General features: G+C 40.4%; 1 protein-coding gene across 2 annotated transcripts in view; it reads right to left on the reverse strand.

Moving 5' to 3' along the window:
- Nucleotides 1-236: 236 nt before the first annotated feature.
- Nucleotides 237-22,391, reverse strand: part of ARFGEF2 (ADP ribosylation factor guanine nucleotide exchange factor 2) — a 36,588-nt gene continuing 14,433 nt past the window's right edge. For both annotated transcript variants that reach the window (XM_068208117.1, XM_068208116.1), the window contains exons 11-39: nucleotides 22,188-22,287; nucleotides 21,825-21,964; nucleotides 21,224-21,332; nucleotides 20,510-20,711; nucleotides 19,674-19,785; nucleotides 18,873-19,078; nucleotides 17,930-18,014; nucleotides 17,667-17,838; nucleotides 16,423-16,574; nucleotides 16,108-16,236; nucleotides 15,640-15,798; nucleotides 14,400-14,547; nucleotides 13,445-13,544; nucleotides 12,637-12,677; nucleotides 12,397-12,566; nucleotides 11,612-11,763; nucleotides 11,291-11,463; nucleotides 10,719-10,879; nucleotides 9,731-9,861; nucleotides 9,493-9,622; nucleotides 8,916-9,051; nucleotides 8,047-8,185; nucleotides 7,853-7,907; nucleotides 7,453-7,567; nucleotides 7,052-7,182; nucleotides 5,872-6,040; nucleotides 5,318-5,456; nucleotides 4,332-4,449; nucleotides 237-3,704 (exon numbers count right to left, since the gene is read on the reverse strand). In XM_068208117.1, coding sequence (XP_068064218.1) covers nucleotides 3,519-3,704; nucleotides 4,332-4,449; nucleotides 5,318-5,456; nucleotides 5,872-6,040; nucleotides 7,052-7,182; nucleotides 7,453-7,567; nucleotides 7,853-7,907; nucleotides 8,047-8,185; nucleotides 8,916-9,051; nucleotides 9,493-9,622; nucleotides 9,731-9,861; nucleotides 10,719-10,879; nucleotides 11,291-11,463; nucleotides 11,612-11,763; nucleotides 12,397-12,566; nucleotides 12,637-12,677; nucleotides 13,445-13,544; nucleotides 14,400-14,547; nucleotides 15,640-15,798; nucleotides 16,108-16,236; nucleotides 16,423-16,574; nucleotides 17,667-17,838; nucleotides 17,930-18,014; nucleotides 18,873-19,078; nucleotides 19,674-19,785; nucleotides 20,510-20,711; nucleotides 21,224-21,332; nucleotides 21,825-21,964; nucleotides 22,188-22,287 — 3,960 coding nt within the window. In that variant the 3' untranslated portion in view covers nucleotides 237-3,518. The remainder of the gene's footprint in view (nucleotides 3,705-4,331; nucleotides 4,450-5,317; nucleotides 5,457-5,871; nucleotides 6,041-7,051; nucleotides 7,183-7,452; nucleotides 7,568-7,852; nucleotides 7,908-8,046; nucleotides 8,186-8,915; nucleotides 9,052-9,492; nucleotides 9,623-9,730; nucleotides 9,862-10,718; nucleotides 10,880-11,290; nucleotides 11,464-11,611; nucleotides 11,764-12,396; nucleotides 12,567-12,636; nucleotides 12,678-13,444; nucleotides 13,545-14,399; nucleotides 14,548-15,639; nucleotides 15,799-16,107; nucleotides 16,237-16,422; nucleotides 16,575-17,666; nucleotides 17,839-17,929; nucleotides 18,015-18,872; nucleotides 19,079-19,673; nucleotides 19,786-20,509; nucleotides 20,712-21,223; nucleotides 21,333-21,824; nucleotides 21,965-22,187; nucleotides 22,288-22,391) is intronic.

The raw sequence follows: 22,391 nt of genomic DNA on the forward strand, positions 1-22,391 counted from the left end.
GCCGGGAGCGAGCGGGGGCCTCGGGCCGGGAACGAGCGGGGGCCTCGGGCCGGGGGCGAGCGGGGGCCCGGCCGGAGCCCCTGCACTGTCAAGGGAACGGGCCCGGCCCCGCGGCGGAGCAGGGCGAGTAGAGAGCGTGCGGTATAAAACAGGAACCGGAACCCCCCAACCCCGCAGAGAAGCCGGAGTGGCATCGAAGCCTCTGAGCCGCTTAAGGAACCACCTGAACAAAAAAGGAACGCTTCGTAAAACTTTATTGATTTATCACTTGATTAAAGCATGGAATATTATAACTATTATACATCGTATTTTCATGTAGAAAACTTTACATAGTTTTTCATATTATATAATTTTGGTATTCTCTCAGAACTCTATACATCCATTGGCAAGGAATAGTCTTTAAATTATTGATAGTAAATGCACTTAATACAGAGATATTAAAACTCAGGCATTTTAAATATGTGAAAACATACATTTTAAACAAAGGTGCTGAACAAACTGAAGTTACAGATTAAAGGGAGATGCACTTTTGACAGAGTTTCTGTTTTTAACCTTTTTCCTGAATACTAAGATGAGCTAAAATCTGGGGGTTGTCGGTTGTAGTAGTGGACATTGGTTTAGATTGTTCTGTTTACAGTTTAGAATGTGAGGTACCAGACATGGGTAGCAAACTGCTGTAAAAACAACCTTTTCGTGGACGGTAAGACACAAGAGAAGCAAGATGAAGGGAGATTCTAATCACCGCAAAAGGGAGGGTTTAGGGTTTTCCTCGCTTGCATCCTCTCCTCCTCCCTGCCCTCGAGAGCTCTGGAAAGACTCACAGCAAAGCACACGGAGGCTCCAGGATCCATGCCATTCCAGGAGGGTGAGCTGCAGATCCCTCTGCTGCGCAGCCTGGCCAAGAGGTGTCCTTCTGTCCCTCCTGTACTGCACGGTCCTGCTCCCCACACAGCCAGCTGAGGAACCGGCTGCACTGCGAGGGATGCAGCGGGTTTGGCCCTTCCTGACTGAGGAAAACCCCCAGCGCTGTGGGCTTAGCTGAACACAGCCTGATTACTGCTGTACAGGGACAGGGGCCTGCAGGAACACAACAGGACTGGGCTCTGACAAGGCAGTCGCATCCCAGGCCCCCTTCTCCTCCTTGCTCTGCAGGCCCTGGGATGGCTGGATATCACATACCCAACCTCAGCAGACTGTAACTGCTATAAATACAACAAAAGCTTTTCTTAAGGAGAAGAACAGTCTCAGACCAAAGGCTGAAGGGAAGCATGGATTAAATATCCTTATCCTATGTGCAGAGACTACAGATGCTGCCCCTTACAGTAAAGAAAGCCCATGAAGCAACTGTGAAGTCATTTAAGACCTCAAAATTGAGACTTTTTCCAAGACATGACTGCAGGGCTTTCAAACCTGTGACACATGCAGCTGGGCCAGGTGTGTCTGATGGGACATGAGGGAACACATTCCATGAGGCAGTGACACATTCCAAATCTGAAAAATAATGGTTCAAATATTTTCCTTAGGACTACCTACGACCAGAAGAAAAGGAATAGCATGTTATTACAGATTTAAATAAGAGTTAAAATAAATACTTCATTTTCTGCAGTACCCAATGCAGTGACATTCCCAGGGAATGAGCAGCTACACAAGATGCAACACAAAAGGATATTTCAAATGCAGCAAGGTAAATACCAGCATTGCTTATTTTTCAGTCTTCTATTGTCATACATAGCCATTCACTCCCTTCTACTAAATAGCAGTGTATTGATTTAACCTAACGGGCATTTAAAAGTCAAAGAGCCACAACTACCACTCTTCTTTGGTTAAAAATAAAAAGTGAGAATAAATTGTGAAAGCTTTGTCACTACTACTGACTGTAAAACCTTTCCCAAACAATGCTTATACAGGACAAACTGATGTACTGAGGAGCACCATAAAAACCCTTTGGAAAAAGATCACAGAAAACAAACCAAACAAATAAACAAAAAACAACAACAAAAACCCCAAACAACAACAGCAAAAAAAAGACAGCACAAAGACAACAACCTCCAGAGACAGCACATTCCCAGCAGCTCACAGCAGCATATCCCAAGACAACTTCACCTGAGGCCATCCTACCAGGAAAGGCAACTCAGAAACCAAAATAATGTTATACACTTAGTTCCATTCAAGTAGGTAGGTTGTTGTTGCTGTTTGTTGGTTTGTTTTTTTTTTTTTTTTTCTTTAAATACTGTTAATATTTTAGGTTTGCTACTCTGGATAGCACAGCAGTTAATACTACTTTGCATTATTTTAGGAAGTGGAGCCTCTCCTCCCATCCTGCCATTAGAAAAGTCTTGAAACTTGAAATTTAAAATTATTTCAAAGGTCAAGACAGCATCCTGTCATAGAAACATTGTCACAGAAACCTGATGCATTTTAAGGAAAGAAAACTCTCTTGGGCAAGCAAAGCTGTGGTGTCATGTCACATTTTGCTTCACAGAAAGCCTTCAAAGCACAGAATTGTGTTGTTAACTTAGAGCATGTGAATGAACTTGTTTAATTTTGCTAGAGCAGTTTTTTGGAAATTCAGGGTTTTTAGATACCACTGGGAACTAAGTGTTGAAAACAAAAATCATTTGCACAAGATGACAAGTCAGAACTTGTAGATCTGCAGTAAAAGGAGACAAACTTGTGTTAAGGATTGGACTTTTTGCTAAGCAGTCACCATTACTGCTAAATTATATTCAAGGGTCAAAAAGTGGGTTGGTTTATTCTGAGCCTTGTTTTTGGTGTTCCTGTGTATGCTCTATGATCTGCCAATGTATGAAAGGAAAAGGAAAGCATTTAGGCATTTTCTTTTTCTTAAATGCCTTTAACTCAAGCCTCATAAGTTAAAGGAATAGATGCTGTTGGTGCTTCTGCTGTAAAATCTTCCATAAAACTAAAAATAAGTCTCAGAAGATGCAGTACTGATATTAAAAACAAAATTAAGTCAATTGCTAAACAGAAGGAAAACCTTCTCCGAATATCCTCCAGGCTGTCCACTTCAAGAGCCCAGTGCCCTGCCTGGCCTGGTCCTGGACACAAAGGAAAACCCAGAGGGCTCTCGGGTGGTCACTGCCCACCACAGTCAAGTTTATTATGAACACTTGCCAACATCACAAGGCTACACAAATACAGTCATTAGTTCCAAGGGGCATAACTTCTGTGGAGAGATCCAGCTGATTGATCAGCTCTAGCTGGGATGAAAGACTGAGCAGTGCATGAAAGACTAGAAGAGACATACTGGATCATACAAATGATTAGCATTGAAACAAAGAGACTGCACACCTACTGTATTGACTCTGTAAGCAATAATTTAAATAAAACTGCTGACACTTCTGTAGGATGGACAGAACAGGATTATTTTCCTCATTCCCAAATGCCATTGTGGTAAGAATAACTTGCTCCTGTGGTGAAACACCAGGGTCCCATTTTTTCCCATCTGCTTCAATCCCTCCCTGGCCACAGCTTTCCGTGCAGGCCGGTGTAGTAGCTCACGGGAGCTGCCAGGAGGGCAGGTTCGTGCCAGCTGAGCGTGCCTGCTCAGCCGCCGTGCAGATGTCGAACACCGCCCCGATGCGCAGGAAGAACTTGCGCAGCACCGCCCGCAGCTCGGGGATCAGGTCGAACTGCATGATCTCACACAGGTACGGATAATAGGTGGAAGCGTGTGCCCTGAACTGGCCAAGATACAGAAACAGAACGTCATTCTCGATTGCTAGAGCAAAATAAAAAGTGTTGACACGTTCATGGCTACAGCAACTTGTTAAAACACCAGGTCCCACCCAAGCCCTCCCAATGGCCCAAGGGCTCCGTGTTGTTTGCGGCAGCAGCGCATGCAGGGTGTGCTTTGGTGTTACCCCCTAAACAGAGTCAGGGCTTTGTGACTTCTCAGCCCAGAGGTAGTACCAGAGTCTATTTGTAGCAACATGAATATTTGGTTTTCCTCAAAAGGGCCAAGATCCTGAAAATTATTCTTGCCATCGCTGTCAAGGAAACTGGAATTCCAATTTTACCATTCCTGTGCAGCTGTAATACAGCATAAGCCCGTCCCTTACTGCACACTCATTGTGCTTTTATATGAAAGCTGTTAGTAATTCTATCCGCATTCCCACACAACTGGGAATTGCATGGATGCAGCCCCATTTCCACAATGCAGAATGCCTGCAGACAGTGGAGCTAGGAGAGCGCTCACTATGAGGATCCACCCACTTCCAATCTGGATGGAATAATAAAGACTGAACTCAGGCTGATGGAGGAATGAAAAACACACCCAAATGCAGACACGACTTCCAGCCCCTTCTTACCTTATCATCACTGATTTTTAGTGTTTTTGTTAAAAGCAACAGCAGGAGATTGGTCCAGGCTTCTCTGTGGCTTTCCGAGTTGACAGTAATAAAATACGCCAGGGCTTCACTGCACACACTGCAGAGATGGCACAGTTCACACAAACCATAAAGTTCACACAAACCCTTACAAAGGTTTTGATTGCATTCTCTGTTTGTCCTCTCAGTGTACTTTTGTTTTCAAGCAAGATGCACTTCCATGGGAAAGTTTTCAATCACATGCAACAACCTGAACTACACAAATTTACTTCTTCTGGTACAGGAATTGTTCCAGATAACTGAACTGAAATAGTTTTCATATAAGTGAATGGAAATACTTGGTGACAGAGAAGGAAAAGGAAAATTAATCTGCCTGATAAACATTTTGTAATTGAAGTGCTGTCACTTTCAACCGGCAAACATTATTTCCTGACAGCTCAGCATCCCACATTAAGGAAGAATTATTATTGTATTAATAAATTTTTGATCCCTGCTGCAGATTGTCAACACAAGGTACAAACTGTACCACTTACTATGGTTATTTTTAGGACACTCTTTTAATTAAAGAAGGACTAAGCAGATTAACATGTCCATACATGCTGGTAGATCAGAATGCACTGTATTAGTACCAAGAGCAAGTTGGGAGATCTTCACATTTGAGAAGAGACTAGTACTTTCAACTTTTATGTACCAACTCACCCAAATATCTTTTTATATTAATGTATAACTATTTTCTGCATTTGTTTAAATTCCAGGTGTACAGCAGCTTATACTGCACTCTTTTTCAATTAGTGTATCCTATTATACCTCTATTACTACGTACTCAACTGGGAAAACTATTCAGACACCACCATTCCATAAAGAAAAGCCTATGTCAGGCAAGAAGGTGCTCCATCCATTCCAGGCAGATTGCTTCCTTACTGCTAGGTGAACTTTGAGTGCAGAGTGGCCACACCTCCATGTCCTACCTGAGCAGCCGCCGCTGGACCGCGTCCCAGGCCTCCCGCCGGCTCTCGTCCACGTACATCCGGAACAGGATCCTCAGGCAGCATGCCAGGCTGCTGGTCTCTTGTTTTAAGAGATTGGGTTTTGATTTACCCTTGAACCCTAGAAATCAGTCCCACACAGGATAAGAGGGAACATCCAAAGCTGGCATTACTAGGCAAAAATAAATTTTATCAACAATATCTGCACTAGTGACCAGTAATGATTTCTTGTCCAGACAGTATTTCCTCCTCCTTGATTTTGATTAATTCAGATTTATTTATAAAGATACAGCAGTATACAGCTGTATACAGCAGTATACTACAGCAGTACCAGCTGTGCAGCTCTACTTTAATCAAAAAAAGCAGATAATTTAGCAAACAGAATTATTCAAGTCATCAGGAAGGAGACAAGCAATAAAAGCATGCGACTGTCCAATAAACTCTAGAGGTGATTGCAATGGCACATTGTTGTGTCATGATACTTAAAGCTAGAAGTGCAGTTCAGCAATTTTTTCAAATAAAAATAAAAGCCTCACCTGCTCTCCATAACACAGTTCGCTGCTCATAATTTGAATTAAAGGCTTTTGAAAATGAGTGAGACTCTTGCAGACAATCCAGTAACTTAAAAAGGTGATGTGAAGACATATATTTATACATTCCTTGGTCTTCTGTGTCAATGTGGATAACTGCATCTAATGTGTCTCGCTGAAGAGCAGGGGGAGAGGGACAAAGAGAGAGAGAGAGCACATGCTGTAAGCTCCAGAAACTCTAATTCCATTTATAGGTGCAATGCAGTATTTGTGCAGTCCAACAGAGAAAGGTGGTCCTGTCAAAGATCAGAGCTGAACTCTTCTTAGTGGGGTACTTAAGAAGAGAGAAGTTATGATCTATCCTCGTTACTGATAAGAAAATAAGACTCAAGAGTGAGGGAAGAACTCCCTTATTGAAACATTGCAGTCACAGCAATATGGTACAGAACATTTCCTCTTCTCTAGAAGCTGACTGGGTAGGTCTGTTGAATTCTGAAAACATCACAATGAACAACAAAAACAGTGTGGGCTAAATGTTGCCTAGTGTAGAAATTCCCCATCTTTGACTCATGTCAAATTTAATTAAATTGGTCAATATTTTTAGCTCATTTCACTAGGAATTTAACTATACCATCCCCAAAACACTACCTGAATGTACTAGCCAGAACTTCCAGCTCATGGCTTTATTAACAGCTAAGCCAGAGCTACCGTGCACTACTGCCCAGAATCAGAACTTTCAGGGACAGGGACATCTCTGAGGTTGGCAATTACTGAAATCTTGACCATTGACCTTGCTGAAGTTCAACTTCTGCAAGAATTCCTGTGCAAACATCCAGAGAATGAGCAAAGCCTCAGCTGTGGCTAAATGAAGACACTCAGTCTAATGAGCAGAAATGAATACTTTCTCCCATACAAACAAAAAACATTTTTGAGAGTATGTATTCATGATACAAACAACTATAATCTATTACATTGATAATAAAAATTAAAGTAATATAATACTATAACAGGCAGACTGCCAGGCAACGCTGGAGGCAGACAAAAAATCACAACTTAAGAGTAGTTTACACACACACTCAGGGTAATGCTAAAAGTCAGAAGAAGACTATATTTTGTGAGCATGTCAGAGCATTCCATTGTTTGTACTTTACTGTCACCTTAAGGTTACAAGTAAGTCTGATGGTACCTGAGCTGCAGCCATGTGCTCAGCATCTTCCTTCTTGCTTGTTGCTGGATAGAACACTATGTTGTCAATGGTCTGTATCAACTCCAGCTGCACCACACACTTGATAAGGAGGCCAGCAAATAGTTTTTGGTCTAATGAAATGGAGCAACACATGTTTCAGAAGCAATTAATGATGATTCACTTACAGCAGGCTAGCAAAATATGACATTCCCCTTAATAATTTGATATTTAGTAATGCTGTGAATTATCTTCTAAAGAGAAAATCTCACTGCAAGGCATAAACGTAAATTGCAAAGACTTATCCCAAGTTTAACTACCCCAAAACTTTCTGTAGAGAGCTACAGAATTGAATTAAGACTGGCTATAAAGGTGCACTGAAAAAGCTTGTATGCTTTCCTTACTTGTGTAAGGACCACCTTTCCAGCTCTCATCTGTTGGATTTGAATATTGGCTTTGTCCTCTTTCAGAAGCATTTTTATCCATGCTGCTTAAAGACTGGTGATCTAGGTCCAAATCCTAGAAGAGAGTGCAGAGCAATTCCAGCAATCTGAAACACTAACTCCCAGCTAGCTATCACTTTTCAGAGGACTTCTCTACTCCTAGATTCAAAGGCTTCCTGCATCCATTCTTTACATCATTTTTTACAGTAACACCAAATACAATCTACTGTCAATTCCTTGTCAAGTGTATTGACTACTGTGGTAAGTATACAACATCTACAACAGACGACAACGAATATTTCAAAAGCTAACCTAACAAAAAACCCTTCAAGTCAGTTTATCACCCTAAATTAACTCTTACCAAGTGTTTTTCAGATGAATCTTCCTCCATTCCTACAGGCTTCCATGTCAGCAAGCTTCACAGAGTTAAAGAAAACAAACAAAACAACAACAAAAAAATCAAACAAAAAATAAAACAGCAAAAAGAAAAAAAAAAGGTAAATATTGTTGTTTTAGAACTGGGTATCAATATAATAATTAAACTTATAAACTTACACATGAGGAATAGTTGTTTTGAAGATTTCTAGCATACAATTGCATGTCTGGCCCCAGACTTCAGGGCTGAACTTCTGTCCGTTGAGTATTACCAGGTTTTCTAGGCAGTTTGTACCTGATCGTGCCAACTGCTCATTATCTGTAAAAGAAATGTTCCATATTTATCAACTTCTACAATATCAAGGAAAAATTAATTATTCCCTATCACTGCTCCATTAAAAATTTTTACCAATACTGTGAAATGCAGTCTCTTGGCTCAAAGCCTACCTATACAATATGTTACAGCAATATGAAGCTGAAGAACCTACTGAATAAAAAAAAGAATTTCAAAATAGCCTTCATGAGATGGAAATCCAACCAGGGAAGACAAAAGACAGGGCAGAAGCAGAAGGGAAGCACTGAGTGAGAAAAAGGAAGGAAAAGCAGCAATCAGAAACTTATGATTTACTTCAAGATCATCCCCTGATATTCCACGGTAGTAACATGCAGGAGAAAATAAGAAAAAAGAAAAATAATCAGAATGCATGCACATATCTATATGTCTAAATAAAGGAGGTAATGTATCACTGCAGTCAAACCACAAAAGGCTGTTGGCAGAAAGTTCAGAAGACTGACCCTTCTCGAAAGCTTTTGCTGTGTCACAGTAACACCATGATCCATTTATGAACACAGTAACAAAAAAATTGCCTAAGTCAATGAAAAGATTGATGCTCAGATATTCAAGATATCTGAATCTTGAATCAATCTACTGCAACACATATTGTCCTAATGGGAACTTTTATTCTTCAAAAATTCAGTTAACCTTCCCCTTCTTAAGTAATGGACATTTAAAACTACATTTAATCAAGAGATACAGGTAAATAAGGTACCTTGTTTTACACACCAGTGTAACTGTGCAAGTATGTCAGGAAGAAGGATCTCGTGCAAAGCTTCATAGAACTGTGTGAACACGTCACAGATAGCATAAAGGGCGTGGTTGCACGTCGTGGTCATCCACTCTGATTTCTGGGACAGAAAATGAAAGTCTTTTGTTCTATGGGGATTCTTCCATGATGACAACACTTGGCTTATACATGGCTGGTCAACAAGAGACACAGCTCTGAGGAGAGGAAAACTCAGAACTAAAGCCTCACGACCACAGATGTCTTGTCAGAAGCACTTAGTTGGCCACATGAAGACTGGTCAGAAAACAGTACATGTGCACAACAGAGGGAGAACATTCTCCTTGAAAATAATCAGATGGACACACACACAGGTCACTGGACACTGTGGCAAGTTTCATTCATGCCACAGAATTTGAAGGAATACAGAATGTGTTTAGTTAAGTCTGGGGCAGTATGGGGTGGCAATATCTGATGTCAGTAGAAACTGCAGACTCAGATGTGCAAGTTCTTAAAAAGACAGCTCTAGAGAATGCTTGCTTTTTGGGTGTTTTTTTGGTTTTACCTCCGTTTGTTGCTCAGGGAGTTTCATATTATCAAAAATCCGAAACACAATTCTAAACAGGTCTTGCCACCAGTGCTTTTCAAAGGTATGGCCGTAACTCTTCATGATTTCAAACATCACTGTTAAGCCTCTATAAACAAACCCAAACAAGCATAGGAACAGATGTTAAAATATGTTCCTGTGATAGCTTCACTAAATGAATTAAAATAAAAAAGAAAAAAAATAAAAGCTTTATTACCTTGTACGAACATCTAACTTGCAACGATTGATGATACAAGAAAGTTCAAACAAAATAGGAAACCATCCTCTGACCCATACTCTGTCCCCAGGAGCCACATTCATGTCATCACTTGTGTATTCTCTTAATACCTTGAGGATCAGTAGGAAAAAAGGTTTAAAGAAAAAAATTATCTCAAACATCATTGTCTGTGACAAATTTAGATACTACCAGTGGTACAGACAAACTTGGAAAGTTAGCTTAGTTCCTACTGTAACATTCCAATTCTGCAAAATGTAAGTATAGCTCTGAGATGTAACTATTTGCAAAAATACTAAAAAATAATGTATGGAAATAAATACTTCAATCTGTTTTTATTTCAGTCCAGGTGAGGTTTGGACTTCTTAGAAAGCAACTTTAACAGTGACAGACAACTGTTATGTCAATACCCGTAACAAGGAAATCTAAAATTGGCAGAAACCAGTTCTACAAGTCTCTGGTACACTGAAGGCAGCATGCACTGGGGACATGCAACTGCAATGTAACTCCAGGCACTCCTCAGGCAGCGATTATTGCATTCAGTATTCACACAACAGACTGATGGAGAAGAATACACATTTGTAACCAACTGAACTAGACATAACTAGGGCAACAGAACTGGAAGCACTGCTTTCCAAGTCATCTAAACACCACATAAACAAAAAACAAAAACTATTTCATTCAGTTATTTCCCATTTGGACTTACAAGACTTAACATTACTTAACTAGCTCTAGTTTACTGCTCACATAATAACAAAATTTCTTCTAATTGAATGATTAGGATTAATTATTCAATTAAAAGAGCTTTTTAATTAACAGAACTTTCATACTCAAACTTCAATTGCAAGTGTTTGTATTCAAACACTTGCAATTGCAGTTTGAGTATGAAAGCTCTTACGTAGCAGATTAATCTCCATTTAACAGTAGAAGAGAGTATGAAAATGCAGCGTGGGTTATAATTCAAATATACCTGTGGTCTTTCTGAGATGTATTTTGCACAATAGCGAATAAGCCTGATGGCTTCCATGCTGGTGTCTGGGAAGGCAACGTTACAGGCAAACTCAGAGAGGCATTTTACTGCATCCTGAAATGAGTCAATTGCTGCTGGAAAATGCTGCTGAAAAATATTTGCTGTGAAGAACAAACAAATACATTTTTAAAATTTAGTGATATTAAAATCCACAAACTGCATCCATCTAGGCATGTCACCCATGGCATACTGCTATGGAACAGACAAACACAAAAGGACCAGATCTTCTACATTAAATATGGTTCTTTGCCTTCTCTTGCATCCTTCCCTGTCCCACTTCACCAACCACATTGCCAAATTCTACAGCAGAATATCTGTATCTAGTTTGTCCTGTCCACAGCATTCAGGAGACTTCAAGGGTGTGACCCAGCTGCAGAGTTTAAACAGTCTGGCTGCAAGGTCGTGTGTTTACTTGCCTGGAAATACAAGTGTCTTATTCAGATGAGCCTTCTGAAGCAGACTCACAGCAGCCAGGCTAATTTGGGTGCATGCATCTGTCAAGCATTACTTACTAACTATGTGTGCTGTAGTCTGAAAAGCCAGCTCTACGATATTCCCATCGTGGTCTGATGCTGCTTGATGAAAGACAGCAAAGATATTTTTCCAGCCTGAACGAATGTTACCAGCTTGAGAGTTCACCATCTGAGCAATACAGCGGATCACCATGTCTCGAATAGTCGGAGATCTTCAGAAAAAAGAAGAGAAAGGAAAGCAAGACTACTTTACAGTGGCACAAAGTAACTCCCCCACTTCCCTGTACATGACCATGACCCATACCAAGTGACATCCTTAAGTGGGACTAAAGCTAAAGCAGAAATTGCAGTGCCTCACACCTGTTTTTCTTCATAATATGCTCAAAAGGCCTTAGGAAGTCTTTCTGGAAGCGGAAGTTGGCTAACTCTCCCTTCTCAAGAAATTTCATTGACAGCTGCCTTAATGAGTCCACAGCAAAGATGGCAACATCTTCGTTAGGGTTACACCCAACCTAGAAGAAAAGCATATTTTCAAACATTTATCAGTTAATGTGTAATTTATATGAGTAACAAATTCATCACTCAGGCTCCATCTCAGCCCACTAAACATTGCTAGCACGTTCAGTGTTCTGACACTTGGGAAAGAAGGGGTTGTTGTTGAAGGGGGCTTTCTGTCATTACATCCATCTAAACAGACCCATGGATTTTGAATGTATCAAGCAGAATTGTAATAGTGAGCTAGATGCTAAAATTAAAATACAGTACAATACAATAAAATAAATGGAATCCTAGGTTAAAAAATCCCATCCTAACACGATTCAATTTCCTAAGGAAAACAACTGTTGTTCAACGATCAACGGTGTACATTTTAGAGGAAAACTAATTTGGCATTTTATCCAAAGGAAAAAACAAAGAAAAATTACAAAAATACCAAATCATATAATGAAGATTATATAATTAAAGATCATTCCTATAAACATTTCTATTTGTACACTTGAAATTTTTAAGTAGGTGCTTCTTTTAGGTGCCTTGAATGTAATTTTTTTCCATATCAGAGTTTAAGCCACTAACAACACAGAAGGGAAAAGTTGATTAAAGAAGTCCCACTATTTATGCATATTGTGTAACTTGATTTTTAAAAGTACCTTATTGAAGTGATCCCCAATCACATGCCAAATCCTCGACCACTGCAGCCTGATGCGGTTCATGTTGTAGTAGGAGATCTCCACGATCTTCTGCAGGCTGAACATGCGCGGGTGGTGCGGGGACGCCAGCTCGTCCATGGACACGGCACACAGCCACCGCACAAAGTCAACTGCACGGGAGGAGCCTGCTGTAAGGCAGGCTGCTCCTGTGCCAGGGGCCCTGGAACCCACCCTACGTACCTATGGCATTCCCGTCCAGCCTCGTGGAGCCCGTGAATATCCTACAACAAACACAGGAGTTGGAGTTTCAGCTGCGCAGCCACAAGAATCGATTACAGCTCAGTGCTGCAGCAGAAGGTCAGCACATCTGGAGGTACTTCACAGTTCTCCATGCCATGAACTCTGCACCTCTTGTATTCTTGCTCCTTGGCAGCAGTACATGCATCTGTCCATAGTCTAAGCATCCTCTTTCCTGCACCAAATCACAGTCTACCATGCTCCTGCCCCACTGCAGGAACAGGCACAGGCTCACAAGTTTACCCAGGCCAAGTTATACTGGAACACTCATTTGGGTGACAGCATGTTAAATTGCAGGGGGACAATAAACAGACAGAAAGCTTTGCTACAAGACTTGACTGGTTATTAGCCACCTTTGATCTTTATATCCTCTGAGAATATGGTCAGCTCTGGCTGTCAGAAGAGACAGGAGAAAGACTATGGATGCACTGTTGTCCCTTTTTCCCCTTCAGCTGTTCAATCTTGAGAGGAGTTCAGACTGCTGATAGTGGCCCATATAGAACACTGATAAAGCAGAGAACATTCCCAAATGACCTGGACTTTGATGTGGGAACAGAGCGTTTATGGTTAGGATACACACTGCAAGTCTGAATACACGATTGTGCAGACTTGCACCATTGCATCAGTAGTTACTAAGACCTCCCATTCCAACACGTAGTTTAGGACAGAAGCATGTCTTTAGACTATTTCAGAAGGGCAGATGACAAAGATAACAATTTGGGTAAGAGTGCAGAGGTTACATGCTCAGTACCTGTCTACTGCTACCACCACACTCTGCGAGCTGGTCTCCCCCACAGACTCCTGGATGCTCGCCATGTGCCGTTTGTCAGCCCCACTCCCAACGAGGTTCCCTGCCATAAATCCATTAAAAAACAGTATTTGCCATCAGGAAGCAACGACTTTATATTAACTCCAACAGCAAACAAGTAAACAAAGAGAAGTGACTGCTGCTTCTAGCTACCACGTAATTTATATGGAGCAGATAGTGCCTTTGCCAGATCTGTGCCAGATTATTACACAGCTAAACATCATATTTTCTAGGTTAAGACGGTATGATATTGTTAATTAAATTCGGAACAGATAAAATAACATTTTAAAACATGAACTCTAAGTTAGCTACAAATAGTTAATGCTGAACACAGTTCTGTGTTCATTGTAATCATCATTATAGCATTCACTCCAAAGTTTTTTAAAATTAAATTGTTTCCTTAGTGGTTCTGCAAAGATTAAAGCAGCTTGCCTTGTCCCTCTAATTTAAGCCAAAAAACTAAGATTTGTTTCTTGTACACACTGCAGAAACAATAGGAACTGGAACAGCAAGCCCAACATGTTAAGATAAAAAATTCCTTTGGAAAACCAATTGTCAGTTATTGAAACATCTATTAATTCCTAAAAAGAAACAGCTTTTTTTTCTATTAATTAATATTTTAACGAAAGCATGACTTCATACAGCAAAACAGTTTTGACAACAACATATTCCAACAAATAAATGTGGAGTAGTTATTAAATAGCTTAACCCAATTCCAAAGTTACAAGAGATTTGGTAATTATAAACACATATTGGAATACACAGTTTCATTAATCCAGCACAGCTTCCCCTGGAAGCAAGTAAATATATTTGAGTATGTTATAACATTGAGGATTCTTTAACATCCTTACTCCACTTGTATGTGCATCTTTGTGAAGTTCAGGATTAATAATCTTACCTAAGCCCAGGCCCATAAACTCTTCTCCTGCAGAGGCATAGCCCTTAATGCTGCCTTCCCTCTCACGCCCAGAACCAGACAAATACCGAGTTTTCACGCCAGTTCCTATGAGCTGTGCCAGTTCCAGCTGGCTAATACATTTCAAAATCTAAAACCAAAAGAAATTTAACACTGCGTTTCTGCACACTACCATCTTTTTATTCTTAACATATATTTGTATTTAAAATTTATGACCTTCCCAGGTTTTCCAACCATTCAAACAACTTTGGCCGTTATAACAGCTTTGATGGAGCTAAAACATTACTAATAAAACTGAAAATTAAGTTGATTGCATTCAATATTATCAGCCACCATGAATCATTCCAATATAAGACTAAAATAAACAGTGCTCCAAAATCTAACCTGGATCTCTAACTACTGAAGGATACCTTTTCATTACTTTTTACACCATCAACTTTCAAGACTATAAACAAGTTGGAGCTGATCTTGTAGAGACTTCATTGCCCTGGAGAGATGAAAAGACTGAAACATTGCAGCTCTCACCACTTGAGTAACACTGCTCCAACCTAGACAGTTTAAATGCCAATGCTGTGCTCGCCTCCCTCCTCCTCCCCCACAGCCACATCCCTTTGCTGGCACAAGCACTCAGGAGAGTGTGCTGTGAGCCAGGTCTGAGGCATCTGTCAGCTCTAGCACATTTTGGCTCGCATCACGTAGCCTAGAACCAGAGAACATAATGCAGCAGAAATGCTCCTTTTAGCAACAGCACAGATTTAGAGCTGATAAAATTGCTCCTGGAAAACAGGCTTTAAGAAAATGCATATAATCCTGATAGCTCATCTTTACCAATCACCCACCAAAGTATTTTAGCCCCAATTTTTCATGTGTTTATGGTGTAAATGTTGTCAAACATTGCACAGACATGTCTCGACCTGTGAGCTAGAATATTTTTGTTTCCATGAATAAGAATACAATATTTTATATGAGGAATATTCTGAAGCCCTATGGGATTTTTTTCTACCATTTTAATCCTATATCAAATGCAGCCACAAATCTACAATATTGTCACACAGTTTCCACAGTCTTCAAAAAAAATCAGTGCATTATTTTTATCTACCTATTAGAAAAAAACCCCGAAAACTAAACAATATAATGTACTTCCTTCACATTTTTGAGCAAGTTCTGGGAGCTGATAGTAGAAGAAAAACCACGTTCACTAGTTAAACTAATAAAGATTTACCTCGTGCCAAGAATTGCCAAGATAGTTGCCATCTGTGTGAGCAACTGTAATGAGTGTCTTAATGGTATCGATGTTCTTCTGTTTCATTTCTGTAATGCTGGAACTGGCAGTCAACAAGGAAAAACGAGCAAGGGCCTGTACATAAGCATCTCGTTCAAGCTACAGGACAGAGAAACAAGCATGAAAATCAAGTCCCCAAAGAACCAGAGAAAGCAACTTGCCTACAAAATTTCCTTCTATGGATAGCTGGCACTGTTAGATCACTTTCCAGTTAGCAAATGCTCTTAATAGAAGATTCAGCAAGAAAAGCAGAGTTGAAGAAATGCTAGATTACATCAAGGCCTTTTACCATTTCAAGGAAGCAGATGAGATACTTCATCTTCTATGTATAAGCTGTGTGTAATTCTCCACCTGCCTCCCAGAGCACACATGGCCCTCAGCGAGTCCCAGGCTGAGTGTGGCACCAACCTGCATTCCAAAGATACAGGCTATCCTAATGGCACAGCGTATTCCTTCCAAACACAGGGACGCAACTTCTGGGTCATCACAGTTCTGCAAGCCAACACTGTAAGCTGCCAGCAGTGGAGTCCAGACAAGCTAAACAGAGGCAGAAACTAAACTCAGAGGCTGCTTACAGCTTTAGCCCAAAACACTGGTTACTGAAGCCAAATATATCCAAAGAGTCCATCTGTTCCATTAGCAAACTCTTCAGAGTAATTTTCCACTGTTTTCCCATGCTTTAAACTCTTCATAACAAAGACACAGTGAGAACCTGACACTCACTTTGAACATGGGTCTGACATGATCCAGGTGAGTGGCACTGGTGAAAGGCGCCTTCGCATGGCTCACTGCCTCCATGAGGGCTTTGGCTGTCTTTGCCATTTGCTCCATCTCCAAGTTGTACAACAGCCTCCGCTGCTTCTCATTAGCTACACCTAAGGGGAACACCACACACAGACATTGCTTGCTTTTCTTACAAGAGCATATCCCTTCTCTTCACACTGAGCATCACAAAATGTTAAATAAAGGCATTGCAAATAAAACCTAAAGATAGAAAACTTGCAAAATCTTGGAAGTCAGGAGGCTGCCCCAGGCTGCAAGAAAGGAAGTCCAGCACTAAAAACCACACCCAAACTTAAGACTTTATTCTTTACAAGATAACTAATTCAGCCCTTTAGTATATGACACATGCTATTACCTAATTGCTCCAAGTCAGAGGTGCATACTCTATTAAATCACTCTGCCTCTAAAAGTGGATGGAAGATCCTGTGTCTTCTTAGGCTCACATCCCCAAAACAAAACAAGCCCTCACCACCATGACAAATAAATTAATAATTAGTGCTTCTTTATCCTTATACTACAGGGTGCAACTTCAAATTTCAAGCAAATTAAATTTGTTCCTATTTTGATTGACAAAATTTGCAAACAGCATAAAAACACTGGGAAAACCACTATGCTGAAGATTCAGAATTCACTAATTTGAATTAAATTAGTACCAGCTATTCTGAGTAAAAGTGTAGGGTACAGCTGGGGATACTGGTTTCTACTGCATGCTACACAAAGAAGCCCTCATTTGGTCTGGATAAGGAGACGTGACTATGACAAAATCTCTAATCTCTCTGATTTTCAAACACTATCACAAGGACTGTGACACCTCCCAGACACTGAACTATGGAGAGACAAAAAACCAGCTCAAATCAAGCCCTCACTCGTTGTCTAGCACATAAAAACAAATTAATTGCAAAGTGAGTTCCCCTCGAGTTACTCCTCACACTCGTGATCTGGTTTCTAGTGCTGCTCTGCAGTGGTGCCAGAGGCACCTACAAGGCTGCTCCCACCACAGAAGGCAGTGTTAAGTTGTAACTGAGCCAGTTTCGTTCCATATACCTCTATCAACCATGCCAAGTGTACTTTATGTATTGCCCCAAGGCATTTTCACAAGGACTCTGCACACCACTGTGCCATCCCTTAGTTCCTGCCACAGTTCAAGAGCACTGTGGTCTTCCCAGTTTCTAGCTCCTTCTTACTTGGTTTACTACACTTGGTTGTAATTGCATATTCCTTTGTCTCTTTCATCGCAATTTTCTTTCCTTCTATTTCTTCATAGATTGTGGATAAATACTCTTCTGGCAGGTCTTTACTGTCATTGATTCCTCGATTCATTTTAATGTACTGCTCCTTTGTCATTTTATTTTTTACCTGTAAGAAGGAATAAGTCGGATATCAGATTTTGAATGCAAGATCCAGGGATGTTTGGACTTCTGTAAGTTGGGATTTTTAAAATTTCTACCTGTGGACTGTGCAAGTCTGTAGTCAGCATTATAATGGAGTATGCCAAAACATAGGCAGTGTCTGCACTAGCAAAGAGTGTTTGCCTGAGGGAGGAAAAAACAAAACAGGTTAAGGGACTCTCAATTCCTCAATCCATTAGCTCTAGTTCCATATGCAAGAAAAATACCCAGAAGTGCTGTGGATTCAACCAAAAAGCCAACAAAGACTGAAGCTAACCATTAGAAATGCAGTTTAAAACACAAATTAAAAAGTGGGGGGAGAGTGCATCATTTTTGCAATATTGAAAAATAGACTGAGATTTTCAAGTACATTCCCTACCGATTACCCAAAGAACAATAATGTATAATCTTAAAAAAGTTAAATGACAGCTTATTTTTTACTCAGAGTTTCATAAAGATTGATACAAAACCAACCCACTGATACACCAGCTGGACTAAGGAAAGGGAGCTAATTAAGCCTGACTAAACTTCAGTGTCTATTGCACTAGGAACAATAGCAACTTTGCCTGTTTGGTATCAAATAACATATACACATTTTGTTCCACATCTAACAGGCAAGAAAAAGCATTGTAACATGCTATTAGTTGTTTATGTCATGATTTTTTTTTTAATTCTAGCCATTTCTACTGCTTAATACAGTCTTTTATACTTGACTGATGTACATTTGTCTGAAAGTGTCTCTGTATTAGCTGTTGGATTTTAACATACTTAGGGCTTCCCTTTTCCAGTAATTCCTTTTAGCAAGTACGTGGGATTTAAGGAAATGACAGCATCAGTATCGTTCCTATCCAATATCAGCTGCAAGATCTCCTCCTCACACAAACCTGCAAAAGTTCCTGGCCTGGTATGAGCTTAATCAATCCCCTGCCCCTAAGGGCCACACAACAGTACAGCCAGGGAATGTTCTTTGGGCACTGATCTGATACAAAGGGTTTGAATTACCGTTGGTTGCACTCAATATATCTAGCAGCAAACTTCTCCATTAATCTATCAATCTTCTGGGCTTCACCTGGCAGACGAAAACCTTCCAGAAATATACGCAGAGCAGAGACAAAGTCTTTTCCACAGAAATCAAGTTGGTCTACATAGGCATACATCACTTCCTTGTTAAACTTGCTGCTTTCCCCAAGAAATTCCCCTACTTGAGTCTAAAAAACACAAGAGACAGTTATTACAGTGCAATCCAAGTGCCAGCTCTGCAAGAGGGTTTCTGTGCCAAGAGCTGCACAGCTGTCAGCTCTGTAAAGCTGACATGCAGCCGCGTGGGCAGAGCAGCTGAGGGAGGGACAGGGGTCCCAGATATGCCCCCTCAGTCTGCATATTCCTGCCTCCCTCACTGCCAAAGGCAAGATCTGCATTACTGCAGAGCCAAGGAAAGCTGAACTGTGCCCAGCTGCACACGCAGCAGAGAATGCTTTGCCACTGCAGCACATGATCCTCCCTTGCTGGCAAGGGACTGCCAGCAACTGACACTGCTCGGTCTCCCTGCAGCCTCCAGGGACAGACAAAATGCACATTCCATTGATGGGGAACCCTCCAGCACTTCACCGTAACACAGTCCTTTACTGAGAAGCCTGGGACAGCAAGTAAGCAGCAGGTAGCTGTGGCATTAGGCGTGTCCATGAGGAGCCTTGCACGTTCATTTCTCTACGATATGAACTCCAGAGCAGGGGCACACAGATACCAGGGACAGGGCTAAAGGTACAGGGGCAAGGGTATTAATTGTGCTGCACATAATCTTACAGAGCACAGGCGTTCCTCTTGGTGCAAGAATTGTGCCAGGTCCTCTGTTGTAGTGCCAAGCATTCCCTGCTCCTGTAGATACTGTATTCCTCTCTTTGGCTTTTTATTAAACCTATTCAGACAAAAACATGGGAAAACTGACATACAATTAAAAATATCACAGACTATAAAATCTGAGTTTTACAGAGTCCTCATAAATCAAAGATTCTGTGCTGTGGCTCCAAGTCTTTTCTTTCTAGTTAGAAAAAAAGTTAAAGAATGTGCAACAAATCTATTACCTGTATCACACCATAGGCTCCACCTTATAAGGTACATTAAGTTGCTGATAACCTTAGAAGTTATTGCTGAAAAACTCCAAAACTCACCTTTTTGAACATGAAAAATTTGACACTTTACATGAAATGTTAAAAATGTTGTGGTTCAAAACCTTTTCTAGCATTTACAGACATGCAGAGCTTCAAATTAATGAAGAAGAAGTAAAGCATAGCTGCACAACAATTTAATTCTTCAAACTATTTCAATAAAGAACAACAAATCATGTTAGAGCTCCAAGACAACTATGTCCCTCAAACCAATTTCTCTCTAGACATACACACTCTTGTGGAGCTGAGCCAGCAAAAAGGAAAGCTGTGAAAACCCCTTCCACCCCACACAGGATTTTATGAAATTCCTTTTAACTATAGCAGCCCCCTGCAGTGGTTTTTCACAACAGCAGGCAACAGTCTTCAGCATTAATATTAATTTGTAAGTGTCCCTACAGGTGTGACTGTGAGACCATAAGAAACAACACATTTTATTTAAAGTGAACTTTGGTTTTCCTGTCATACTGGGCTTACAGTTCTATCCCATGTTCAATTATTTCCTTTTGTTGCTTGATGACTTCAAATTGCTCTGGATCATCTGGGACAGCAGTCTGGGTACCAACACTTCCGACTCCTGACGATACAGTGGAGTCCAAGGAACTGACACTACTCCGTCTCCCTCCAGTGTCCAGGCATTTACCTTCAGCCATTTCCTGTTCAGATGGTTTATATGAACCTATTTACAAACAAGGTGAGATTTAACTTATCCTTGTTCAGTCAAGAGCTTTTAAGTTACAGAACTTTTAAGCAGAAATCTGGGAGTTAATATTCTTATTTTACCATGTATACTTTTTGGCAGTCTGCACTACACTACATGAAGATGCTCTATTGATGCAATTCTAAAATAATCCAACAAAAGGCAGAAAAGCAGCAGCATCTATGGAGAAATTCCAGTACTTCAACTTAGTAACTCCAAGACTGGTCGCATGTCTTGTTCTACGTCAGCCTTTATAGCAGACAAGGGCCTGGCTAAAGCTCATCAACAGAACCTGGTTATTCAAACCAGACACTTGGAGAATCAGTTACTACAGCAGCACCAACAGCTGTTTGTAAAATACCTCACTTGTGTAAACAAATTGTTTAGATACAAACCTGGCACCCATACTTCTGAATAGCTTCTAAGCAGTGAACAAACACAAGAATGAACTGATTAAATAAATCAGTCTCTCCATACAGAAACAATCTTACCCAAGCTAGTCTGATGATTGGGGTTCACATAAAGGTCTTTGCTCCATTCTACCATACATTTTAAAATAGAAACCAAACATTCAAGTCCTTTTTTCCTCAGGCTTAGTTCCTAAAACATGAAGAAGAAAAATAACATAAAAAAAGGAAAATCAAACCAACCAACAAACTGTGCTGAACAGTCTCTACAACAGTCTCCCTCTAAAGACTGGAAAAGTATAATCTTAAAAATAAAATGCTTATGGTGGAAATATGGCATAAAGTCTGTGCAAAACAAACCCCACAGACAGTACCACTGCTTTATGCACTCCAGAAAGGAAGTAATTTAACTGGGGCAGAGGAAGGCTCATTTGGTCCTCTCTCCCTTGCCAGTCAAACTAAAGAGACCAGAACCAGCCTGGTCTCACAATGCAAACAGGCAGCAAAATCACCAAGTAATTAATGGCACTGCTTCAGTGTCCAATTGCAAATTATCAAACTAATAAAATGTAAGTAACATCAATGGGTTACAGACAACATGAACCTCTGGAAGTATCTGTAACGATGCAAAGATAGCACTGTTTATGAAACAATAGTTCCTTATCTTCAAAGCTGTTTTCCTTACCTGTAAAGGTGTCATTCCCAGCTCATGCCCACTTCGTCCCTGTGCAATTTTGGATAAATCATTTACAAGGCGTTCAAATATATTAGCAGCGTTTAAATCACAATCATAGTTAACATAAATATCCACTACACACTGGGCATCTGGAAAATAAAAGGAAATGGCAGTATTAGGATTCTGTGCAATAGAATTTTTAAAAGGAATCAGCCAGTTGGACCAGGTACTGCAGATGAATCCAGACATTTAACTCAAGCATTCTAGGATCAAATTCAAATTTTCATACTTAAACATTGTATGTGCCATTTCTTTTCAAAATAATTTTCATCTGCTGCCCGAAGAAGTGATTCTTTTACACAGTGGAAATACCTGCACAAATTCTAGTTAAAGTCTGAATCACCATCCATTTGTGTTCAAAGGAACTTGAAGAAGTCTCTAGAATATTCAGGAAGATCTCTTTGAAGAACACCTGCAAAATAAATAAGATTAAGGACTTGATGATCTGAAACTTATTTGAACCACATCAAATGTACAGATTCATCTGTTCAGTAATTCCTCTTGAAGAGTAATATT

This window comes from Anomalospiza imberbis, chromosome 17 (genome assembly GCF_031753505.1).
Source record: "Anomalospiza imberbis isolate Cuckoo-Finch-1a 21T00152 chromosome 17, ASM3175350v1, whole genome shotgun sequence".
NCBI classification, from domain to species: domain Eukaryota; kingdom Metazoa; phylum Chordata; class Aves; order Passeriformes; family Viduidae; genus Anomalospiza; species Anomalospiza imberbis.